The following is a 20,922-nucleotide window of genomic DNA, read 5'->3' on the forward strand; positions in this document are numbered from 1 at the left end:
CCACTTCCATTGTAACATCTGATTTTACTCAAAAAATCTTGGTAAATTGTAAATTCTTCTTCAGGGCAGATGTTGTTGAAAAATCAATCTGAGAGATGCCAAGGTTAAACCAGGCAGACTGGACACAAATATCTGCTTAAGACATACTAAAATAACAGTCAAGGCAGTAATCAAAGCAAGTCTGTATAAATAACTGCCCCCTCTGTGACCATCTCTCATTTCCCCCTTCCTACTGCCAATCACTGTAAGAACTAGAGATTTACTCTCTGAAAATGACCCAGTAAGACTCTGGACTCAGGACATCAGGTACAGTTGATTAATTTTACTGTGCTGAAAACAGGGGAAATCTACATAATAAGTGACAGTCTACATACTGAAGAGTTGAGACCGATCAAGTCCCTTTCTCTCAGTCAGCTTTAAGAAGACACAGTGAGGCTCTACAAACTCCAGCCAGATGATGAGAGGATTTCTCTCTAGGTTAAAGAAATACTGAACTAACCAAATATTATTATATAACTGCTTTATTTATTGAGAGGATAATAGAGAGGAAGTATTTGTGTATGGAGGGGGGAAGGGAGGTATAGGTATATAAATGCTCATCCTCCGAAGTCAATACGTAATATGAGCAACAAAAAAACAAAGTAGACAAAATCAGAAATAATATAAGCATGTTTCTTAGAACCATGGTAATAAATATGAGAGAAAAACTAAATGCGTTGAATGTGGTTACTTCTAAGAAGTAACAGGGCGGGAGTCTGCCAGTTTTTGTTATAACATTTACGGAACTATTTGGTTTTTTAAATTGTGTACATGAATAAACCAATAAATGTAAAAACAAAAAAAACTTCTGAGGGAAGCTGAGTAACATGTATAAATGATAATATTTTAAAAGGAATACAGTTGGCCCTCAGTACCCACGGATTCCATATCTGCAGATTCAGAACTGGCAGATTGAAAGGTCTACAATTGTTGCGTCTGTACTGAACACATATAGATTTTTTTCATCATTATTCCCTTAACAATACCGTCTAACAACTATTTACATAGTATTTACATTGTATTAGATATTGCAAGTAATTCAGAGATGATTTAAAGTATAGGGGAGACTGTGCTGTAGGTTATATGCAAATACTACTCCATTTTATATAAGGGACTTGAGAATGGGGATTTTATTGGGGGCGGGGGGGGCTCCTGGAATCAATCCCCTGTGGATATTGAAGGAACACTGTAACATATTAAATTTAAGTAGGGCTAGAAATAATACTTAATAAAATAACAGTTAAAGTGTTGAAAATAAGAGGTCCTAATAAACCTTCTCATACACACAGACACACAGACACACACACTCCTGGCTCTGCCATTGACTTGGCAAGTAACCTAACGACTCTAAACCTATTTTCTCATATGTAAAATAAAATCAGTAGAACCATAAGCAGGAAAAAAATCCCCCAAATTCTATCCTCCTTTACAAATATGACTGTAGGATGATTCTAAGTAAATAAGTTTCATTCAGCAAATCTATCATCCTTATACTCCTTTAGCTTCCCATCTCAATCCATATCCACCTTCTCACTCCACCTTTATAATTCTGTTTGTACTACTGATTTGATTAACAAATACTTTAACAGATGAGAAAAGGATAAGGTTCAGCCAACTAAATATTCATCAACCTAAGTTATCACATAACTAGAATATGTATTAATTAAATTTTACTTTATTTCAAGAAAAAATCTGATTTATTGCATCTTTAACAATTGAAGTACTGGTATCATTAAAAAAATTATAAGTTATTCTTTATTGAGTACATAGAGATATACAACAAACATGTTAGAGAACAGCTGTAGTACTTTTAAGATAATTTTATTTCCAAAAAGTAAACTGATGGGGCTGGCCCAGTGGCGTAGTGGTTAAGTTCACACACCCCGCTTTGGCAGCCCAGGGTTCGTGGGTTTGGATCCCGGGCGTGGACCCACACACCTTTCATCAAGCCAAGCTGTGGCAAGGTCCCACATACAAAATAGAGGAAGATGGGCACACACGTTAGCTCAGGGCTAATCTTCCTCGGCAAAAAGAGGAAGACTGGCAGTAGATGTTAGCTCAGGGCCCATCTTGCTCACCAGAAAAAAATAAATAAATAAACTGAGGAAAAATGCAATATGAACAAAAATAAAAGAAAAAAAATTCCTCAAAGTATAAGCTTGTTCTCTTGTCTTTAAATACTGCTACCTACCAAGTGCCTCAGAATTGTGCACTGAATAATGTGCGTTGAATAAATTATACATTTTGAATATTCCTTCAGGTTTTCCAGGTATAACTGCATATATATATATGTCAATTTTATACACATATATACACATGTAAAATACATATATAAAACTCAGAAACCAAGAAAAACAATTCAAATGATACAAAAGGCAGACAGTAAAAATTAAACCTCCCTCTCATCTCTGACCTCTAATACGTCAGCTACCCTTCAAGTAGCAAGGGAGACAGCGCTGGAAGGACATTCCTAGGTAAATATGAAGGCAGAACACAGATGTAGTTATGTAAAGAGGTTGGGGTAAGACGCATGCATCCACCAGGGGGACATACTGGCAAACTACACTTTCCCAAAAAGTCCACGGCAATATTTTCAATCTCACACGATCTTTTAGAACCTTGCCACTTTCCATCAAGAGACAGTCTATTTCCCTTCCCTTGATCCTGAGAATGACTTTGTGAGAGCCTTGACAAACAGAATATGGTAGAAGTGACATTATGTGACTTCCAAGGACAGATCAGAAAAGGCAATAAGGCTAAGCCCAGCTCCCTCTATCCCAAGGATGCTCACCTTTGAAATGCTGCCACTGTGCTGTGAAGAAGCCCAGGGCACACAGAGAGGTCACATATAGGTGTTTAAGCCCCAGCTAAGGTTTCAGGTGACAATCATATGAGTGAACAAGCTTTTAAGTGAGTCTAGCCTCCAGCCTTTGAGTCTTCCCGCTGAGGTCCAGCACATGGAGCAGATAAGCCATGCCTGTGTGAATCCTTGATTGCAGAATCTCTAAGATAATAAATATGCCACCAAGTTTTAGGGTAATTTCTTATGCAGTCCTTAGAACTGGAACAGGCTGGTTCTCCCTAGTCCTTCCTTGTCACAGAAGCTACTGCTAAACAGCTGTAATAAGGTAAAAATAAAGCCAAAAATTAGGGAAAAATCCTCATAGGTTGGTGAAATCAATCCACGTAGCATGGATACTATATATTTCAAAATACTTAATGGAAACATGTTCTTGGTGAATTGATGATGAATTCCAGGCATGAGGGAGACAACACACTCCACAGGCTGACTACAGTAAAATAAATGGCTGTGCCAAAGTCACAGTGAAAACAGAACTTGAAACCAAAGCAACACTAATGGGCTTATCTCACTCCCATGTCCATAAGAAAGAGAAAGAAGAACTAATGAAGTTGTATCAACTCCTTCATTACATCATCTCCTCTCAGGAAAAAAAACAGAAAAGGCTTTGATGAGATGAATACCAGAGGGGAAAAAAAAAGCTGACTTTGGCAACAATGAATATTTCATCTGTGGGACAGAAATCTTTCAGGGAAAGCAAGACTCCAACAGCTAGGACATTACAAATCATTGCTTGGTAATCTCCAGAGGAAACTGGTTCTCCTTCCCAGGGAATGGAGAGATGCTGGTGAACCCAGCAGCTGCCCACAATGGCGATTTCTGAGACTTAATGGTACTTAGTGAACATAAGACAACAAATATCAGAGGTTTAAATTCCCCTATTAGTTTGCAGGCTATCACATACCACTGCAAAGGTTGTAAACTACATAACTGTGGAGCCATTCACATAGATTACAATATGCAGCATCTATACAAAAGTACAAAGCAACGTGGACACTTTGAATGACTTGGGTCCAAATACCCTGGGGAATAAATATACTACATATCCAACAGTCAATTTCTCGAATTCTTCCTCTTACATAAGTATTCTGATGACCTGAAGTAAAGGTAGAGAAAGTTTCTAGTACCATAGTGCTTACCACTCTAGTAATATACTCAACTCTATTAGAATTGATATTTAAATACATGTATATTAAAAATAAATAAATATAAACATATATTTAAAAAATATTAAAGGAGGCCAGCCCGGTGGTGTAGTGGTTAAGTTCAGTGTGCTCCGCTTCAGAAGCCCGGGTTTGCGGGTTCAGATCCTGGGGGCGGACCTACACCACTCATCAGCCATGCTGTGGCAGCAACCCACATACAAAATAGAGGAAGACTGGCTACAGATGTTAGCTCAGGGCTGATCTTCCTCAGCAAAAACAAAAAAAAGAAAAAAAGAAATAAAACACTCCTGTTTAAAAATATGTATATATATTAAATATATGTCTTTCTAAAAGAATAGATAGCACATTGATTACTACATTGAAAAAATACAACATACTATTATCAACTAAAGTGCCCAATAGAAAAACTACGCTAGATGAGAAACATAGCAAATTCCTCTACAATATTTTAAAACAAAGAACTATAAGTTAAAATGAAAACTAAGTACTAACTAATTAAATAAACATTAACTAATAGTAAGTGAAAACAAGAATCATTATGTTTAACTGCCACCCCCCCAAAGAGCAATGAGTCAGTAACAGGAAAAAAGGCTTACTTTCTTATATCAATTCTCTAACTCATGAGAGCTTCCATTAACTAGAAATTTTTATGAAGCAGAATTTCCTTCATTGAATATTATCTCTGCTTGGCAACCTATACTCCAACTTCTATTAATAGATTACAGAATACAAAAAAATTAAAATCTTAACTTTATTAAAAAAGCACATTAGTTGGGTATGTTAGATAATATCCTTAAAGGTACTACTCTGCAGCCCCTTTTCCAGTGTGAAGTGGCTTGGAATTTGGGATAAAAAATATAAATTAGTGATCCTGCAATACAGTAATACATATAGAAAATTTTAAGCTGAAGAAACTGGTAAAGAAGATTAATATTTTATTTTTTCCAGCTTTGTTGAGATATAATTGAAATATAACATTGCCTAAGTTTAAGGTGTACAATGTGATGAGTAGATACACATATACACTGTGAAACAATTACCACAATAAGGTGAGGTAGCACATCCATCACCTGACATAATTACTCTTTTGTGTGTGTGGTGAGAACATTTAAGATTTATACTCTTAGCAACTTTCAAGGATATTATACAGTATTGTTGACTATAGTCACCATGATGTATGTTAGATCCCCAGAACTTATTCATCTTATAACTGCAAGCTTGTACCCTTTGATATCTCTCCATTTTCCCCACTCCCCAGACCCTGGCAACCAGCACTCTATTCTTTATCAGTACAGATTTTTCACATTCTACATGAGCGAAATCATACCGTATTTGTCTTTCTCTGACTGACTTATTTCAGTTAGCATAATGCTAAGGTCCATCCATGCTGTCATAAATGGCAGGATTTCAGAAAATTAATAATTTATATTACTTAAAGATTTCAAAGTACAGAAATACCCAGGTAACACAGCAGAAAACAGATGAAGGTGTTATCCTGGAGAGTGGAAAACGAGGAATGAGGAATTCCAATTTGAATATGGACCCTGTATTAGATACTATTATTTTCATAATGTTGAATTTTTGGATTGATAATGGTACTGTGGTAACTTATGAGATTCTTAGGCTGCTGAAGTACTTACAGGCGAAATGTACCACTTACTTTCAGAAGGTTCAAAAAAAACACACAGACAGAAAAAGAAAGTTAAAGCAAATGTGCACAATATTAGTAACAAGTCAATCTAGGTAAATGGTATGTGGGTATTTATTATACTGTTCTTTCACCTTTTCTGTAGATTTGAATTTTTTAAATATAAAAAATGCACCCTCATATATATCAAGACATGTACAAGAATGTTCACAGCAACATTATTGGTAAGAGCCCAAAGTAGAAACAATCCAAATATACAACAACAGTAAACTGGATGAGTAAATGGTGATAAATAAATGGATAAGTAAATTGTGGTATATTCATACAAAAGAGTAATATACAGCAATGAAAATGAAACAACTACTATTAACATACCACATGGGTGAAACTCACAAACAACATTGAGCAAATAAAGTTAGACACAAACAGGATTAACAAATACTTGTTAAATAAATATTTCAGACAAGACTCAGATAAGATCAGAGCAGTCATTTAGCTTTGTTTGGCAAAAGTTTTATTTACAGACAGTATGTACAAGTAAGATCACAATGGAAATGTATAAATTATTTAGGAAAACAAATTCCTTTCAAGCACATTTATAAAAAACATACTACTGATCTGCTCCACTAGTCATAACGCACTGCTGGCTTGTCAACTTTTTAAAAGATCCAGTTTGAATTAGAACTTGTACTTGACAGTTACAAACCTGTACTAAAAAGACTTTCTTCATTGAATAAGGCTTTTCAAACTTTACTACAAATAAACAATTTTAGTTTTAAAATATAATCTAAATTCAGACAACCAGAAATTATCTTTTTTTTTTAAAAAAGACATAAAACACTTACATTAACTTTGAAAGCTTGTACAGTGTTATCCAGAAGAAGGATGCTGCAAACCACCTCTGTGTGCTGTCTGTCTCGGGCCAACTCTGATGCTCGTACATTGTAGGTTCTGCCAGCAGGCAATCGGAAACGTGAGGTCATTACTGTCCACACAAGGTCTAAGTTGGAAAAAAAATTCACTGAATAAGAGGATAGTTGAAGATACAAAGTAGTTTAAAACACAAAAGTTATCATATATTTTTCAACTAACACTTAGTTAAAAAGCAGTTATAAATTTTGAAACACCCTGATAAGAATTTACAGAATTTATATCATATACAGTTCATCATTTAAACTAAAATTATAAACTGCCTGGAAGAGGAGCTTTATTTTGAACTGTTCCATTGAGAAGACAACACATAAATTGTTCAGGAAGTCATATTCCAATTCAAAATATATAAATTTAGGAGTAGCTAAAAAGAGAGAAGGAGAATATGCCACCTCAGGAAGGTGGACATTACTCACTGATGCAAGTATTAAAGAACACTGTAGAATGGCAACAGGAGGGAAGACTATCTAACTCTGAAGGACTCTTCCCTTTATTAAAGCTTAAGATTTGGGGGAAACATGGGAATTTATTCACTTTTTTTTTTAAATACAACAATACCCTTCATTTTAACAATCCTCAAATTCAAACTAATTCTAATAGGATTATTCTTATCATTCTTAAGAAAGCAAAAACAAAATAGAAAACTTAAGACTATAGATTTTTGCTTCTCAATTTTTAACCTAAGAGGGAAAAAATACGTTGCCTATAAAAGATCAGCTATCACACTGATATCAGCAACACGATGTTAAAAGACAATGAAGAGGTAGCTTCGAAGTTCTGAAAGAAAACCATTTGAAACACAGAATTTTATACCCAAAAATACAGCATTCATGTGGGAGAATAAAGCCAAAGACATTTTCAGACATTCAAGGATTCAAAGTTTAAAATCCATAAAACTTCCCTCTCAAGGACAATTAGATAAAGAAAAGAAACTACACTAGAAACAAACACAAGTATATAGGATTTCTTAATATGACTAAGCAATAAGTAGGAAGACATTTGAATGAATAAGCAAAAAATATAAAAAGAAACAGCAAATTGGTGGTATTCAATAACTGCAGTTGACATCATAGACTGTTCATGTCAAAAGGATTAAAGCTGGGGCTGGCCCAGTGGTATAGCAGTTAAGTTCTCACACTCCGCTTCGGCGGCCCGGAGTTCGCAGGCCCAGATCCTGGGCACAGACTGACCCACCGCTTGTCAAGCCATGCTGTAGCCGCGTCCCATATAAAGTAGAGGAAGATGGGCAGGGATGTTAGCCCAGGGCCAATCTTCCTCAGCAAAAAGAGAAGGACTGGCATCAGATGTTAGCTAAGGGCTAATCTTCTTCAAAAAAAAGGATTAAAGCTAAAAGTAAAAGTTAACATTACATAAGTATAAAAAGTGTATAGAGGAAAACAGCTTTAGAACGTTCACAGAGAGGGGCTAGCCAAGTTCACCAGTTAAGACAGTGATTGGTAGTTTCTGGTTCCACATGTAAGGAGCTTGGAAGTCCCCACTCCATCTTAACAAGTAAAAGTCAGAACAGACTGGAAAATCAGCAACTCTTCTTGGATCCATAAGAGACAGAGGAAACAGGGCAAATCGTTACCCCCGAGACTGGAAAGACAGGCAAATACGAAGAGTCATGGCTTACCAGAGTAGAGACTCACAAGCAGAAATCACCACCAGAGCCAGTGCATGAGTAGGAAAACCTGAATTGTAACTGATGAACTGCTGGAGGCTCAGATTCCCACAGTAGATATCAGAGAAAAATATCCTTGAGCTCCCCAAAGCTGGGGAAGAGGAGGGGGAGGAACCATTATGAAATATACCAGAACACTCTGTTCTTCTCAACAAGGCCTGCCCTCAGGAGAAACTAGTTAACCAGAGGTTAACTGACCCAGGGCAAGAAACACACTCAACTCCAGCTGACTCTACCCTTCCAGAGGGAGAAGGGAAATACCCACCTCCAGCCCACTCTAGCCATCCTGTCTCACCTAAGGGAGCAGAAAAACACTGCAAAACACCTGAGAAGTTCACAATCCAGAGGCAGAGGCTCACTAAAATATGGAGACCTAACCATAGAACTACAAAATGCTTTCATTCCGCCCCCCCCCCATTACTAAAGGCCTATTTACAGCAGCTCCTCTTATCAGTAGATCATGTTTGCCTATCAAGAAAAATTTACAAGGCATGCCAAAAGGCAAAAAACACAATGAGACGGGACAGAGCAAGCATGAGAACCAGACACAGGGGGCCCGCCTGGTGGCCGTCGCGGTTAAGTGTGTGTGCGCCACTTCAGCGGCCCGGGTTCGCAGATCTGGATCCCGGCCGTGCACCGATGTACCACTTGTCAAGCCATGCTGTGGTGACGTCCCATATAAAGTAGAGGAAGATGGGCACAGATGTTAGCACAGGGCCAATCTTCCTCAGCAAAAAGAGGAGGATTGGCGATGGATGTTAACTCAGGGCTGATCTTCCTCACAAAAAAAGAAAAAAAGAACCAGACACAGAAGGGCTGTTGGACTTATCAGACTGAAAATTTAAAACAACTATAATTAATATGCTAAGGGCTCTAATGGATAAAATAGCACACAAGAACAGATGGGCAATCTAAGCACAGAGATGGACATCCCAAGAAAGAACCAAAAAGAAATGTTACAGGTAAAAAACACTGTATGAATACCTCTGACGGGCTTATTAGTAGATGGGCCACAGCAGAGGAAAGAATCTCTGAGCTAGAGCATATATCAATAGAATCCTCAAAAACTGAATAGCAAGGAGAACAAAGACTGAAAAAGTCAGAACAGAATATCCAAGGACTGTGGGACAAATACAAAAGATGTAACATATATGTAATGAGAATACTAGAAGAACAGCGAAAGGAACAGAAAAATATCTGAAACAATAATGACTGAGGGCCCGCCCTGTGGCATAGCGGTTAAGTGTGTGTGCTCCGCTGCTGGCGTCCTGGGTTTGGATCCTGGGCGTGCACCAATACACCGCTTGTCAGGCCATGCTGTGGCGGTATCCCACATAAAGTGGAGGAAGATGGGCACGGATGCTGGCCCAGGGCCAGTCTTCCTCAGCAAAAAGAGGAGGATTGGCATGGATATTAGCTCAGGGCTGATCTTCCTCACACACACAAAAATAATAATAATAATAACTGAGAATTTCCCCAAATTAATGTCAGACATCCAACCACAGATCCAGAAAGCTCAGAGAACACCAAGAAGGAAAAATGCCAAAAAACACCTATACCTAGGCATATCATTTTAAACTACAGAAAATCAAAGATAAAGAAAAACCCTGAAAGAAGCCAGGGAAAGAAACACCTTACCTATAGAGGAGCAAATATAAGAATTACATCTGACTTAACCACGCAAGCAAGAGGCGAGTCAACCGAAATATTTTAAATGTTGAGATAAAAACCCACCAACCTAGAATTCTGCATCCCGCAAAACTATCTTTCAAAAGAAAGAGAAAAAAGGACTTTCTCAGACCAAAAAAAACAGGGAATTTGTTGGCAGTGGACCTGTCCTGGAAGATGTGTTAACAGAAGTTCTTTAGAGAGAAGGAAAATAATATAGGTCAAAACTCAGATTACATAAAGTGAGAAAAAACATCAAAAAAGGAGTAAGTGAAGACAAACTAAAAACTTATTTTTCTGATTCTTTTTTTCATTCTTCAAACATTTATTGAGCACCTACTATAAACCAGAAGAGGTGTTGAAATATGCTGTTAACAAAACAAAGAAGCTCCTCAACCCAAGGAACTTACAGTCTAGTGTTAAAGGCAAATATTAATCAAATACCCCACAAATAAATCATCACAGACTATGATAAAGGCTATTTATCATAAAGAAAAGTTATGGCAACCTGTGAGAGGACGTCACTTGGGGGCTTGACAGCAGGTGAGGTTTCTCCATGGAAGACATTTAAGTTCTGAAGGCTGCTAGGAAAGGGGTGGGTTCTTATTCTTAATTGATCAAACAGATAAGAGTACAATACCCTCAACTTGAATCTGGGCAGGACTTAAGGAATTTGATGGCATTTTCCTTTCACAATTAGGTGAAAGGGATTTTGCAGATGTGATTAAAGTCCCATATCAGTTGAGTTAATCAAGAGAGATTACCCTTGGTGGGCCTGACTTAATCAGATCAAAGCCCTTAAAAGAAAGACTGGGACACTCCTAAAGTGACAAAATCCTGCTGCTGGCTTTAAAGACATGATCTGGCATATGAGAGGGCCATTGACAGGGCCATGTGGCAAGAAAGTGCAGGGGCCTCTAAGAGCTGACAGCCAGCAAGGAACTAAAGACCTCGCCCTACAGTTGACTGTATTTGTCAACAATCACGTGAGCTTAGAAGAGAACTCCAAGCTCCTGCAGTCCAGTCAACACCTAGATTGCAACTTTGTGAGATCCAACCCAACTGTGCCCATACTCCTGACTGACAAAAACTGGGAGAAAATAAATGTGTGTTGTTTTAGACTGCTAAATTTGTGGTAATTCATTATACATCAACAGAAAACTAATACATCTTTCACAGTGGTACTACCGAACCAACAAAGATTCATGACACAGAAAGAAAATATACAAAGGCTGAAGCAATATACACCATGGTCTCTTTGTACATTTTCCACTCTTGCCTGTGATGGATATATACTTCCCTTCTCCCCAACCCTGCCTTCCCTTCACCTGGTGTGAGTGGTCAGGCCAAAGAAAGCGACCAAAGACATAAGGAAATACAGGAGTAACAGCAGAATCAGCAAATTAGTTCTAACAGCAGGGGAAGCTACCAAAAAAAGAACATTGGTCAATGTTATAAGGTATCCCACCGTCAAAGCATGGTACAAGAATGACAAGATCAACAGACATCAATGTATTCTGCCAACACTAGTCTTTCCCATTTACTAGCACACTTACTTTTGACATATGCACTTGAGCCTGGATTAATGGTTTCAATGAAATTTCTATGTAAACTCACCCAGATACTTCCATATTTGAGATTCTTCCATAGCTTTGAAAAGTATCTACCTTTAAGATACATACCACTTGACAAATGGCACAATTATGCTGTTGACAACCTAAATGCCTATAAACAATAAGAAATAAGCTAACAATAAGCCTAGTTAGAATTTCCATTATGTCTTGAAAACATTCCTTAAAGGTTATGAGTGTCTTAATACGACATTTCAGGCTGGTAGATGAGCGTCTGCTTTTTCTCAGAAGACACCTCTTCCTAGAGAACTATAAACTTTCTTTTTCTAGTCATTTCTAAGGAGAGCAAGATCTTCTTTTAGACAAGCTAAGAGAACATAACTGTTTAGAGTCCCAATTGAGTAAAATATCAAACGTTTCGAGGGGGCTCTACCGATCATCTTCCATCCTAGCTACAAACTTTCATAAAGTCATTAAAGGAGACTACATAAACAAAGAAAGACTGTCCATTTTATAAACTCTTTAATTAGTTATCTTCTTGATGACTACTCACCAAAGTCTAGTTTACATTATTTCAGACAACTCTCTAATTAGTGTCTAGGGAATGCTAATGAGATTATTGTGCTTTAAATATTAGTTTCACTGTGAATATTACCTACAAAGTGAAGTGCAAACAGCAGATTATTTTGAAAACCAATTATTAACATTAAGCAAATATTTTATTGGGTCTTACTCTCATTTTTGGCAAAAACAAACAAAACAATGAGTAGCTTTTCAACAGATATAAAGTCATTTGGAGAACTGAGTCACATGTTTTTAGAGACTAATTAGCCAAATCTACTCTTGGACAACATACTTAGATAAACCCATCCTGCAAGTAACCCATCTATTTGGTTCCATGTTTAAACAGGTTTAGTAGATTATAAACAAGGTTAAAAGTCACTTCTTTACAGACCAGGGAAATCTAAACTTGGCTATCCTAAATATGGAATGTTCTAACAAAAAGAACTAATAATAAGACAGTAAGACATTATAATTAACATATGTAAATATCCTTAGAATAAAATATACATACGTACTCTCTATCCTCAACTTCTCATGTTCCTTATATTTATGTTCATGTATAAAAATCTTTATTTCTTCCCAGCGGTAGTACTTATATATGTATTTTAAATTACACAATAAAACGTTACATATAACCTCAAGTAGCTATTATTGCTAAAATGCTCTTCTCAACCTCAGGTCGGTAACAATAATGGGCAGAAAATATTAAATGCTTAAAAGAAAGTATTTATGATAATGTAAATTAAAAGAATGAATAAATTTGTGTTGCCAAATCCAATTACAGAAATGCACTATCTGTTCTAAATATGGTTTTTGGGTTTTTTAAATAATTTTATTTATTTATTTTTTCCCCCAAAGCCCCAGTAGATAGTTGTATGTCACAGCTGCACATCCTTCCAGCTGCTGCATGTGGGACGCGGCCTCAGCACGGCCGGAGAAGCGGTGCGTCGGTGCACGCCCGGGATCCGAACCCCGGCGGCCAGCAGCAGAGTGCGCGCACCCAACCGCTAAGCCATGGGGCTGGCCCTGTAAATATGGTTTTAATACTCAAATACAGACTGTCAAAAGATGTTGGCATCCTGTAATTTACAACAAAACCTTATTAATTTAGACCCTGCTAATTGAGAGCTTTAAACAATTTTATTTGATTACTTGGTTTGATATTACCCTCTAACCCTTGAGAAGATAAATTTATCAAATAGTAATCTTCAAATTTTTAAAAATTTTTCTTAAAAAAATTTAGAATAAACTGAGTATTGCACTCATGTACATGAAAACGATCCTTTCATTAAAAAACATTAGGAATAATTTCTAAGCAGATTACAAGTAGCTTCATTCATATGTTCATTCAGTCATTCAACAAAAATTTGTTAAACTGGGCCAGGCACTGATCTAGGCTCTTGGTATATATGTTAATGAAAAAAAAAAATCACAAATGCCTATCCTTGTGGAACTTAACATTCCAGCGTGAACTATTTTATTTTCCTATTGCCCTCTTCCAAGTGTCCTTAATAAGAGACAGTCTACTGATAGAGACCATAAATGACAAGTAGCCAAAGATTGGTTCTAACATAATTACCATTATATTTCCCTCCATGACCTTCAACTCTATACCTTATAGGATGCTGGGCACTGAATAAGTATTCCTTAAGTGAAACAATGAAAAGTATAAGTAAAGATTGGTTCTAACATAATTACCATTATATTTCCCTCCATGACCTTCAACTCTATACCTTATAGGATGCTGGGCACTGAATAAGTATTCCTTAAGTGAAAGAATGAAAAGTATAACAATTTTTTAATTGTTAAGAAATTAAGTATATTTTTTGAGCTATTCTTCTGATCTTCTACATTTTAGAATCACAAGTCTGAAATATTTAAGTTAAAATCTTAGAATTGTTTCTACTACTTAGTTTCTTTTAGTACTAAGTTACTTTCTTGGGAAACTTAAACTTAAAGACTTCCGACTTAAAGCATAAATGAATTGTCTAATCAGCTCTTCAGATTTCCCCATAAAATAACATAATATTTTTTGTTACCAAGATACCAAATATATTTACCTTTCTTGTCACATTTACTTTTATTTCATAAAGCAATAACTCTGCTTGATTTCTGAAGAATTTTACTACTTTAAAATTCTAACTTTGTGAAAAAACATGCTAAATCTTCATGATGTTTTACAAAGGGAAAGAAGGTCAAATAAAATTCTCCATCACATCACTTCATATTTCGTCTAAATGGTCAAATTGATATGTATGTATACATAACTGCTGTCAGTGGAAAAAAGCCCATCTCTTTTCAAAAAAAGAATATGAATTGAGATCTATGAAAATGTTCATTCCTTTAAATATACTCAACGTACTAATAAAATTTTAAGTATTCTAAAAGTTCTACAATTATGATTAATCTTTTTATGTCTACAGACGTTACAAATTTATACACGTTAAGTGAAATGAGCTGAACATAAATGGTGATATTAAAACTATAAAAATTATAGACAAATACACTAAGAGACAGAAAAAGCATTTGGGCAAATTCACACAGTAATCGGTGAATTAAAATTTTGGGATAAAATTGTTTTCCATTTTTAACTCTATTAATGTTAATACAATGTTTTCTGTTTAGTAAAAATAAGCACATTCTTTCTGACTTTCTTTTAACTTCAAAGGTCAAAATGGCAAACAGTTTATTTTTTCAATTACCGTAAATACAGATTAAAGGCTTCAGGCTGTCACAGAAAGAGACAACGACATGACTAGAGCAAGAAAGTACAAGAAAGACAGAATGGGTGGCAGAGAATGAAAGCAGGGGACAGACAGATCTTCCTTGACCTGATAAAGGACATCTGTGGAAAACACAGTTAACATCATACTTAATGTTGAAAAACTGAAGGCTTTCTACCTAATATTAGGAATAAAACAAGGATGTCCACCAGCTCTCAGCACTTCTATTCAGAATTGTACTGGAGGTGCAAGCCAGGGTAATTAGGCAAGAAAAAGAAATATAAGTCATTGAGATTACAAAGGAAGAAGGAAAACTATCAATATCTGGAGGTGACATAACCATCTACATAGAGAATCTGAGGAAATCTATTAAAAAATCTACTAGAACTAATAAGTGAGTTTAGCAAGGCAGGATATAAGATCTGTATGTCAAAATTAATTGTATTTCTATAAACTAGCAACAATCAGAAATTATAATTTAAGATAATATAATTTATAATAGCATTAAAAACTGAAAACTTCGAAAAACTTCTGAGAGAAAGAAAAAAAAATAAATGAGGAGATATACTGTGTTCATAGGTTGGATAACTGTAGATTTAATGCAATCTCAATAAAAATCACAGCAGGCTTTCTTGTAGAAATTGACAAACTGATTCTAAAATTCATATGAAAATGAGAAAGACAAATTCAAAATAGTTGAAAACAACTTTGAAAAAGTAGAGGACTAAATCTTCTGATTTCAAGACTTACTATAAAGCTACAGAAACCAAGACAGTGTTGTATTGGCATTAAGATAGACAAACAGAGCAATGGAACACAAGAGTCCAGAATGAGACCTACACATATATGGACAACTAAATTTTGACAAACATATAAAGGCAATTCAGTAGAGAAAGAGCAGTCATTTCAACAGATGGATGAAAACAACTGGATATCCATATGCAAAAAAATATGAACTTCAACCCATACCTTGCACCGTATGCAATAATTAACTCAAAATGGATTATAGCTCTACGTAGAACCTAAAACACTAAAAGTGCTTAAAAGAAAACATAGGAGAAATCCTTGGTGACCTTGGATCAGGCAAATATTTCTTAGAAACACTACCCACCGTAAGCACAATCCTTAAAAGAATACATTGATATATTGGACTTCATCATAATTAAAACATCTGCTTTTCAAAAGACACTGTTAAGAGAATGAAAAGACTAGCCAGAGAGCGGGAGCATGTATCTGATAAAGAACTTGTATCCAGAATATAAAGAACTATCAAAACTCAACAATAAGAAAACAACCCAATTTAAAAAATGAGCAAAAGATTTGAACAGATACTTCACCAGAGAAGATATGCAGATGGCAAATAACCACAGAAAAGAGATGCTCAACATCATCAGATGTTAAGCAATGCAAATTAAAACCATAATATGATATTACTACATACCTACCAGAACGGCTAAAATAAAAAATAGTGACAACACCAAATGCTGGTAATGACCAGGAGAAAATGGATCTCTCATTCATTGCTGGTGGAAATATAGAACGTTACAACAACGTTGAAAAATAGTTTGGCAATTTCTTACAAATCTGAACTTACTCCAACTTCATGAGCTATCCATTCCATTTCTAGGTAACAAATGCATTTGTCCATACAAAGACCTGTACATGAATGTTCACAGCAACTTTATTTGTTATAGCTGAAAACTGGAAACAAAACAAGTGCTTATTAACAGGTAAATGGATTTATTCACATGTGGTACATATTTATTCACCTGTGGTATATTAATGAAACGGAATACTAGTAATTAATAAAATAGAACTATTGATATATGCAACAACATGGACAAATCTCAAAATAATTATGCTAAAAGAAAAGAGCTAGATTTAAAAAAGAGTACATACTACATGATTCCATTTATTTAAAATTCTAGAAAATATAAACTAATCTTTGATGACAAACAGCAGATGAGCAGTTGCCTGGGGATCAGAGTAGGGTGTGGCAGTGTGGGAGAAGGAATTACACTGGGGCACAAGGAAACTTCTGAGAGTAATGAATATGTTAATTATATTGATTGCAGTGATGGCTTTATAAATGTATAAATATGTCAAAACTTATCAAATACTATATTTTAACTATATACAGTTTATTATATACCATTTTATCTCAATAAAGTTGTTAAAAAACATAAATGGCCAAACTACTTAAGAGGCAAAATATATAAAGAATTTTGACATTCTGGTTCATAAACTCCTGGTTACATAACAAGATTCAATTTAATTTAACATAATGCATATTCTGGCCATTTTTCTTCATCACATTAATATGCCTGATTACATCATGTTAATATGCCTGATTTTAAAATGCTAATAGTGCAAATTAAAAATTTTAGTATTCATGGGGCCGGCCCGGCGGCACAAGCGGTTAAGTGCGCGCGCACACTCCGCTGCGGTGGCCCGGGGTTCGCCAGTTCAGATCCCAGGCGAGCACCGACACACTGCTTGGCAGTCCATGCTGTGGCGGCGCCCCATATAAAGTGGAGGAAGATGGGCACGGATGCTAGCCCACGGCCAGTCTTCCTCAGCAAAAAAAGAGGAGGATTGGCAGATGTTAGCACAGGGTTGATCTCACAAAAAAAAAAAAAAACATTTTAGTATTCATTTTTAACCTTAGATACCAAAAGAGTTCAGATATAGACTGTTCTATACACTATAAGACCTGTTATTAAGAAAAGAAAGATGATAACCAGATGTACGTTTATTCCACTTAAACTCTCCCTGTCTCACTTGCTTCATCTATAAAATGGCCAAAGTAATAACACTCGCCTCAAATGGTTTTTGTAGGGACTATGATATAACACAGGTGGTGCTCTAAGCTGAAATACAAAGTGACTAATTTTCAAGTGGTTAATTTACTCCCAAAGAATAATTTATATACTGATATTAAATGGTTCTACACAATACAGCTCAAATATAAAAGAAACCACTTTATGTTTTCAATTTAGAAATCCTTGTGTGAAATAAAAAGGCATAATTTAAAACCATATCATAATTTCCATAATCATAAATCAAAACCTTCTATTAATGTCATCATAATTCACACTTGCAGGAACAAAATGTCATTGAAAATAAAATACATTTGTATAATCAAAGTAGCAAAAGGAAATTGCGAATAAAAATTAACTTGGAAACTAGCCCCATGGTTCTTAAAGTACCAGTTTCCAGAAAAGATAAGATATTTCATGTCAATATTACACAAACTTTACTTACATCAATTAGCTATCCTAATTGCTCATTGGTCTATATAAAATATCCATCCAATTAAGAAAGCATTGGATTGGGTTCAGATTCACATTAAGCATAAACCAGAGGATGGAAAAAAAGCTACCTTATTGCTAAAAAATGCTAACCATCATCTGAACTTTCAGTGAGTTGTAATCTTTTTGCTGGTAGAGGGTCTTGTAAAAAATGCAATATCTCTGAAGCAGGATAAAGTAAAGCAAAATAAAACAAGGTATGCCTGTATAAATGTATTTTGTATTTGTAACTCTTTTTTCCTCCTATCGGATTTAAAAGACAACTGCATAAAACAATACTTATAAAATTGTGTTGATGGGCTCATATTGTATAAAGATGTAATTTATATGACAATAGTACAAAAGAAGGAGAAGGGAAGGTGAGCTGTAGAGGAGCAAAGTTTCTATATACTATTGAAATTAAGCTGCTATTAACCCCAACTAACTGGTTGTAAGTGAATCCCCAGGGAAACCACTATGAAATAAACTCAAAATAATATAGTAAAATAAACAATAGAAATAAAATGACAGGTTAGAAAATATATACTTAAAACAAAAGAAGGCTACAATGGAGAAACAGAGGGGAAAAAAGACAAAAGACATAAGAAAGCTAGCAAAATGGCACTACCTTATCAATCATAACATTAAATGTAAATGGACTAAACACTCAAATCAAAAGGCAGAGATCTGGCAGAATGGATTTTTTTTTAAAACCCTGCTCCAATTATATGCTGTCTACAAAAGACACATTTCAGATTCAAAGATACAACAAATTGGATGTAAAAGGATGTAAAAAGATTAACTAAAAAAGAGTAACCACAACAGAGCTAGAGTAACTGTACTAATATCAGACTGACTGGAACCAATAAACAAATTTAGCAAAGTTGGAGAATACAAACTCAACTTGAAAAAATCAGTAGATTTCTATACATTAACAATGAATGATCCACAAAGGAAATTAAGAAAACAAATCCACTTACAATAATATCAAAAATAATAAAATACTTATACATAAAAGTGACTGAGGCAAAAGACTTGCACACTGAAAACTACAAAACACTGAGGAAAAGAAATTAAAGAAGACACAGACAGAAAAAAATCCTATGCTTAGGACAATACTGTTAAGATATGAAAACTACACAAAGAAATGAACAGAGTTAACACAATCCCTATCAAAATCCCACTGGCATTTTTGCAGAAATAGAAAAATCCATCCTAAAATTCATATGGAATCTCAAAGGACTCTGAATAGCCAAAACAATCTTAAAAAGAACAAAGTTGGAGGTGTCACACTTCCTGAATTCAAAACTTATTACAAAGCTACAGTATCAAAACAATGTTAGACTGGCATAAAGACCAATGAAATAGAATGGAAAGCCCAGAAATAAAATCTTGTATATGTGTTTAAATGATTTTCTAAAAGGGTGCCAAGACCGTTCAATGAGAAAAGGATAGTTTTCAACAAATAGCATTGGAAAAACTGGAAATCCACATGCAAAAGGATGAGGTTGGGACTTATATACATTATATACATAAATTAACTAAAAATGGATCAAAGACTTAAATGCTAAGAGCTAAAACTATAAAACTGTTGATAGAAAACACAGGGGGAAATATTCCTGACCTTAGATTTGGCAATGATTTCTCAGATATGATACCAAAAGCATAGGCAACAGGAAAAAATAGATGCATTGGACCATATCAAAATTTAAAACTTTTGTGCATCAAAGGACACAATCATCAGAGTGAAAAGGCAACCCATGGAATGGGAGAAAATATTTGAAATGTCATATATCTGATAAGAGCTTAATATCTAGATTATACAAAAAACTACTATAACTCAACCATAAAAACTGAAACAATCCAATTAAAAAATGGGCAAAGTAGGTGCTGGCCCGGTGGCGCAAGTGGTTAGGTGCGTGCACTCTGCTGCAGCGGCCCAGGGTTCACTGGTTCAGATCCCGGGCACACAGTGATGCACCGCTTGTCGGGCCATGCTGTGGTGGCATCCCATATAAAGTAGATGAAGATGGGCATGGATGTTAGCCCACGGCCAGTCTTCCTCAGCAAAAAGAGGAGGATTGGCAGATGTTAGCTCAGGGTCGATCTTCCTCAAAAAAAAAAAAAAAATGGGCAAAGTGGGGCCAGCCCAGTGGTGTAGTGGTTAAGGTTGCATTGCTCCACTTTGGCAGCCCAGGGTTCATGGGTTCAGATCCCGGGTGCAGACCTACACACCACTCATCTAGCCATGCTGTGGCAGCATCCCATATACAAAATAGAGGAAGACTGGCACAGATGTTAGCTCAGTGACAATCTTCCTCAAGCAGAAAGAGGAAGATTGGCAACAGATGTTAGCACAGGGCCAATCTTCCTCACCAAAAACAAAAGGGGGGGGGGAGAACTGTAGATATTTCTCCAGAGAAGTATTCAAATGGTCATTAAGCACACGAAAAGTTACTCAATATCACTGATCATTAGGGAATTGTATATTAAGTTCACAATGAGATACTACCTCACACTCATTAGGATGGCTACTATCATAAACAAACAAACAAATCATAAACAAACAATCAAAAAGCAGAACATAAGTTTTGGCAAGATTGGGAAGATATTGGAAGCCTTGTGCACTGTTGGTGGGAGTGTAAAATTGTGCAGCGGCTACAGAAAATGGTATGGTGGTTCCTCAAAAAATTAAAAATAGAATTGCCATATGATCCAGCAATTCCACACCTGGCTACATAGCCAAAAGAACTGAAAGCTGAGTCTTGAAGAGATAACT

At 35.7% G+C, this 20,922-nt stretch overlaps 1 protein-coding gene across 6 annotated transcripts in view; it reads right to left on the reverse strand.

Annotated features, from left to right (window-relative positions):
* Positions 1-20,922, reverse strand: part of PTPN4 (protein tyrosine phosphatase non-receptor type 4) — a 214,022-nt gene that overhangs the window by 163,556 nt on the left and 29,544 nt on the right. For all 6 annotated transcript variants that reach the window (XM_004423902.3, XM_014782471.2, XM_087435053.1 and 3 more), the window contains exon 2: positions 6,559-6,713. In XM_004423902.3, the coding sequence (XP_004423959.2) occupies positions 6,559-6,696 (138 nt within the window). In that variant the 5' untranslated portion in view covers positions 6,697-6,713. The remainder of the gene's footprint in view (positions 1-6,558; positions 6,714-20,922) is intronic.

Source organism: Ceratotherium simum, chromosome 9, assembly GCF_057802395.1.
Source record: "Ceratotherium simum simum isolate JZ-2026a chromosome 9, ASM5780239v1, whole genome shotgun sequence".
NCBI classification, from domain to species: Eukaryota; Metazoa; Chordata; class Mammalia; order Perissodactyla; family Rhinocerotidae; genus Ceratotherium; species Ceratotherium simum.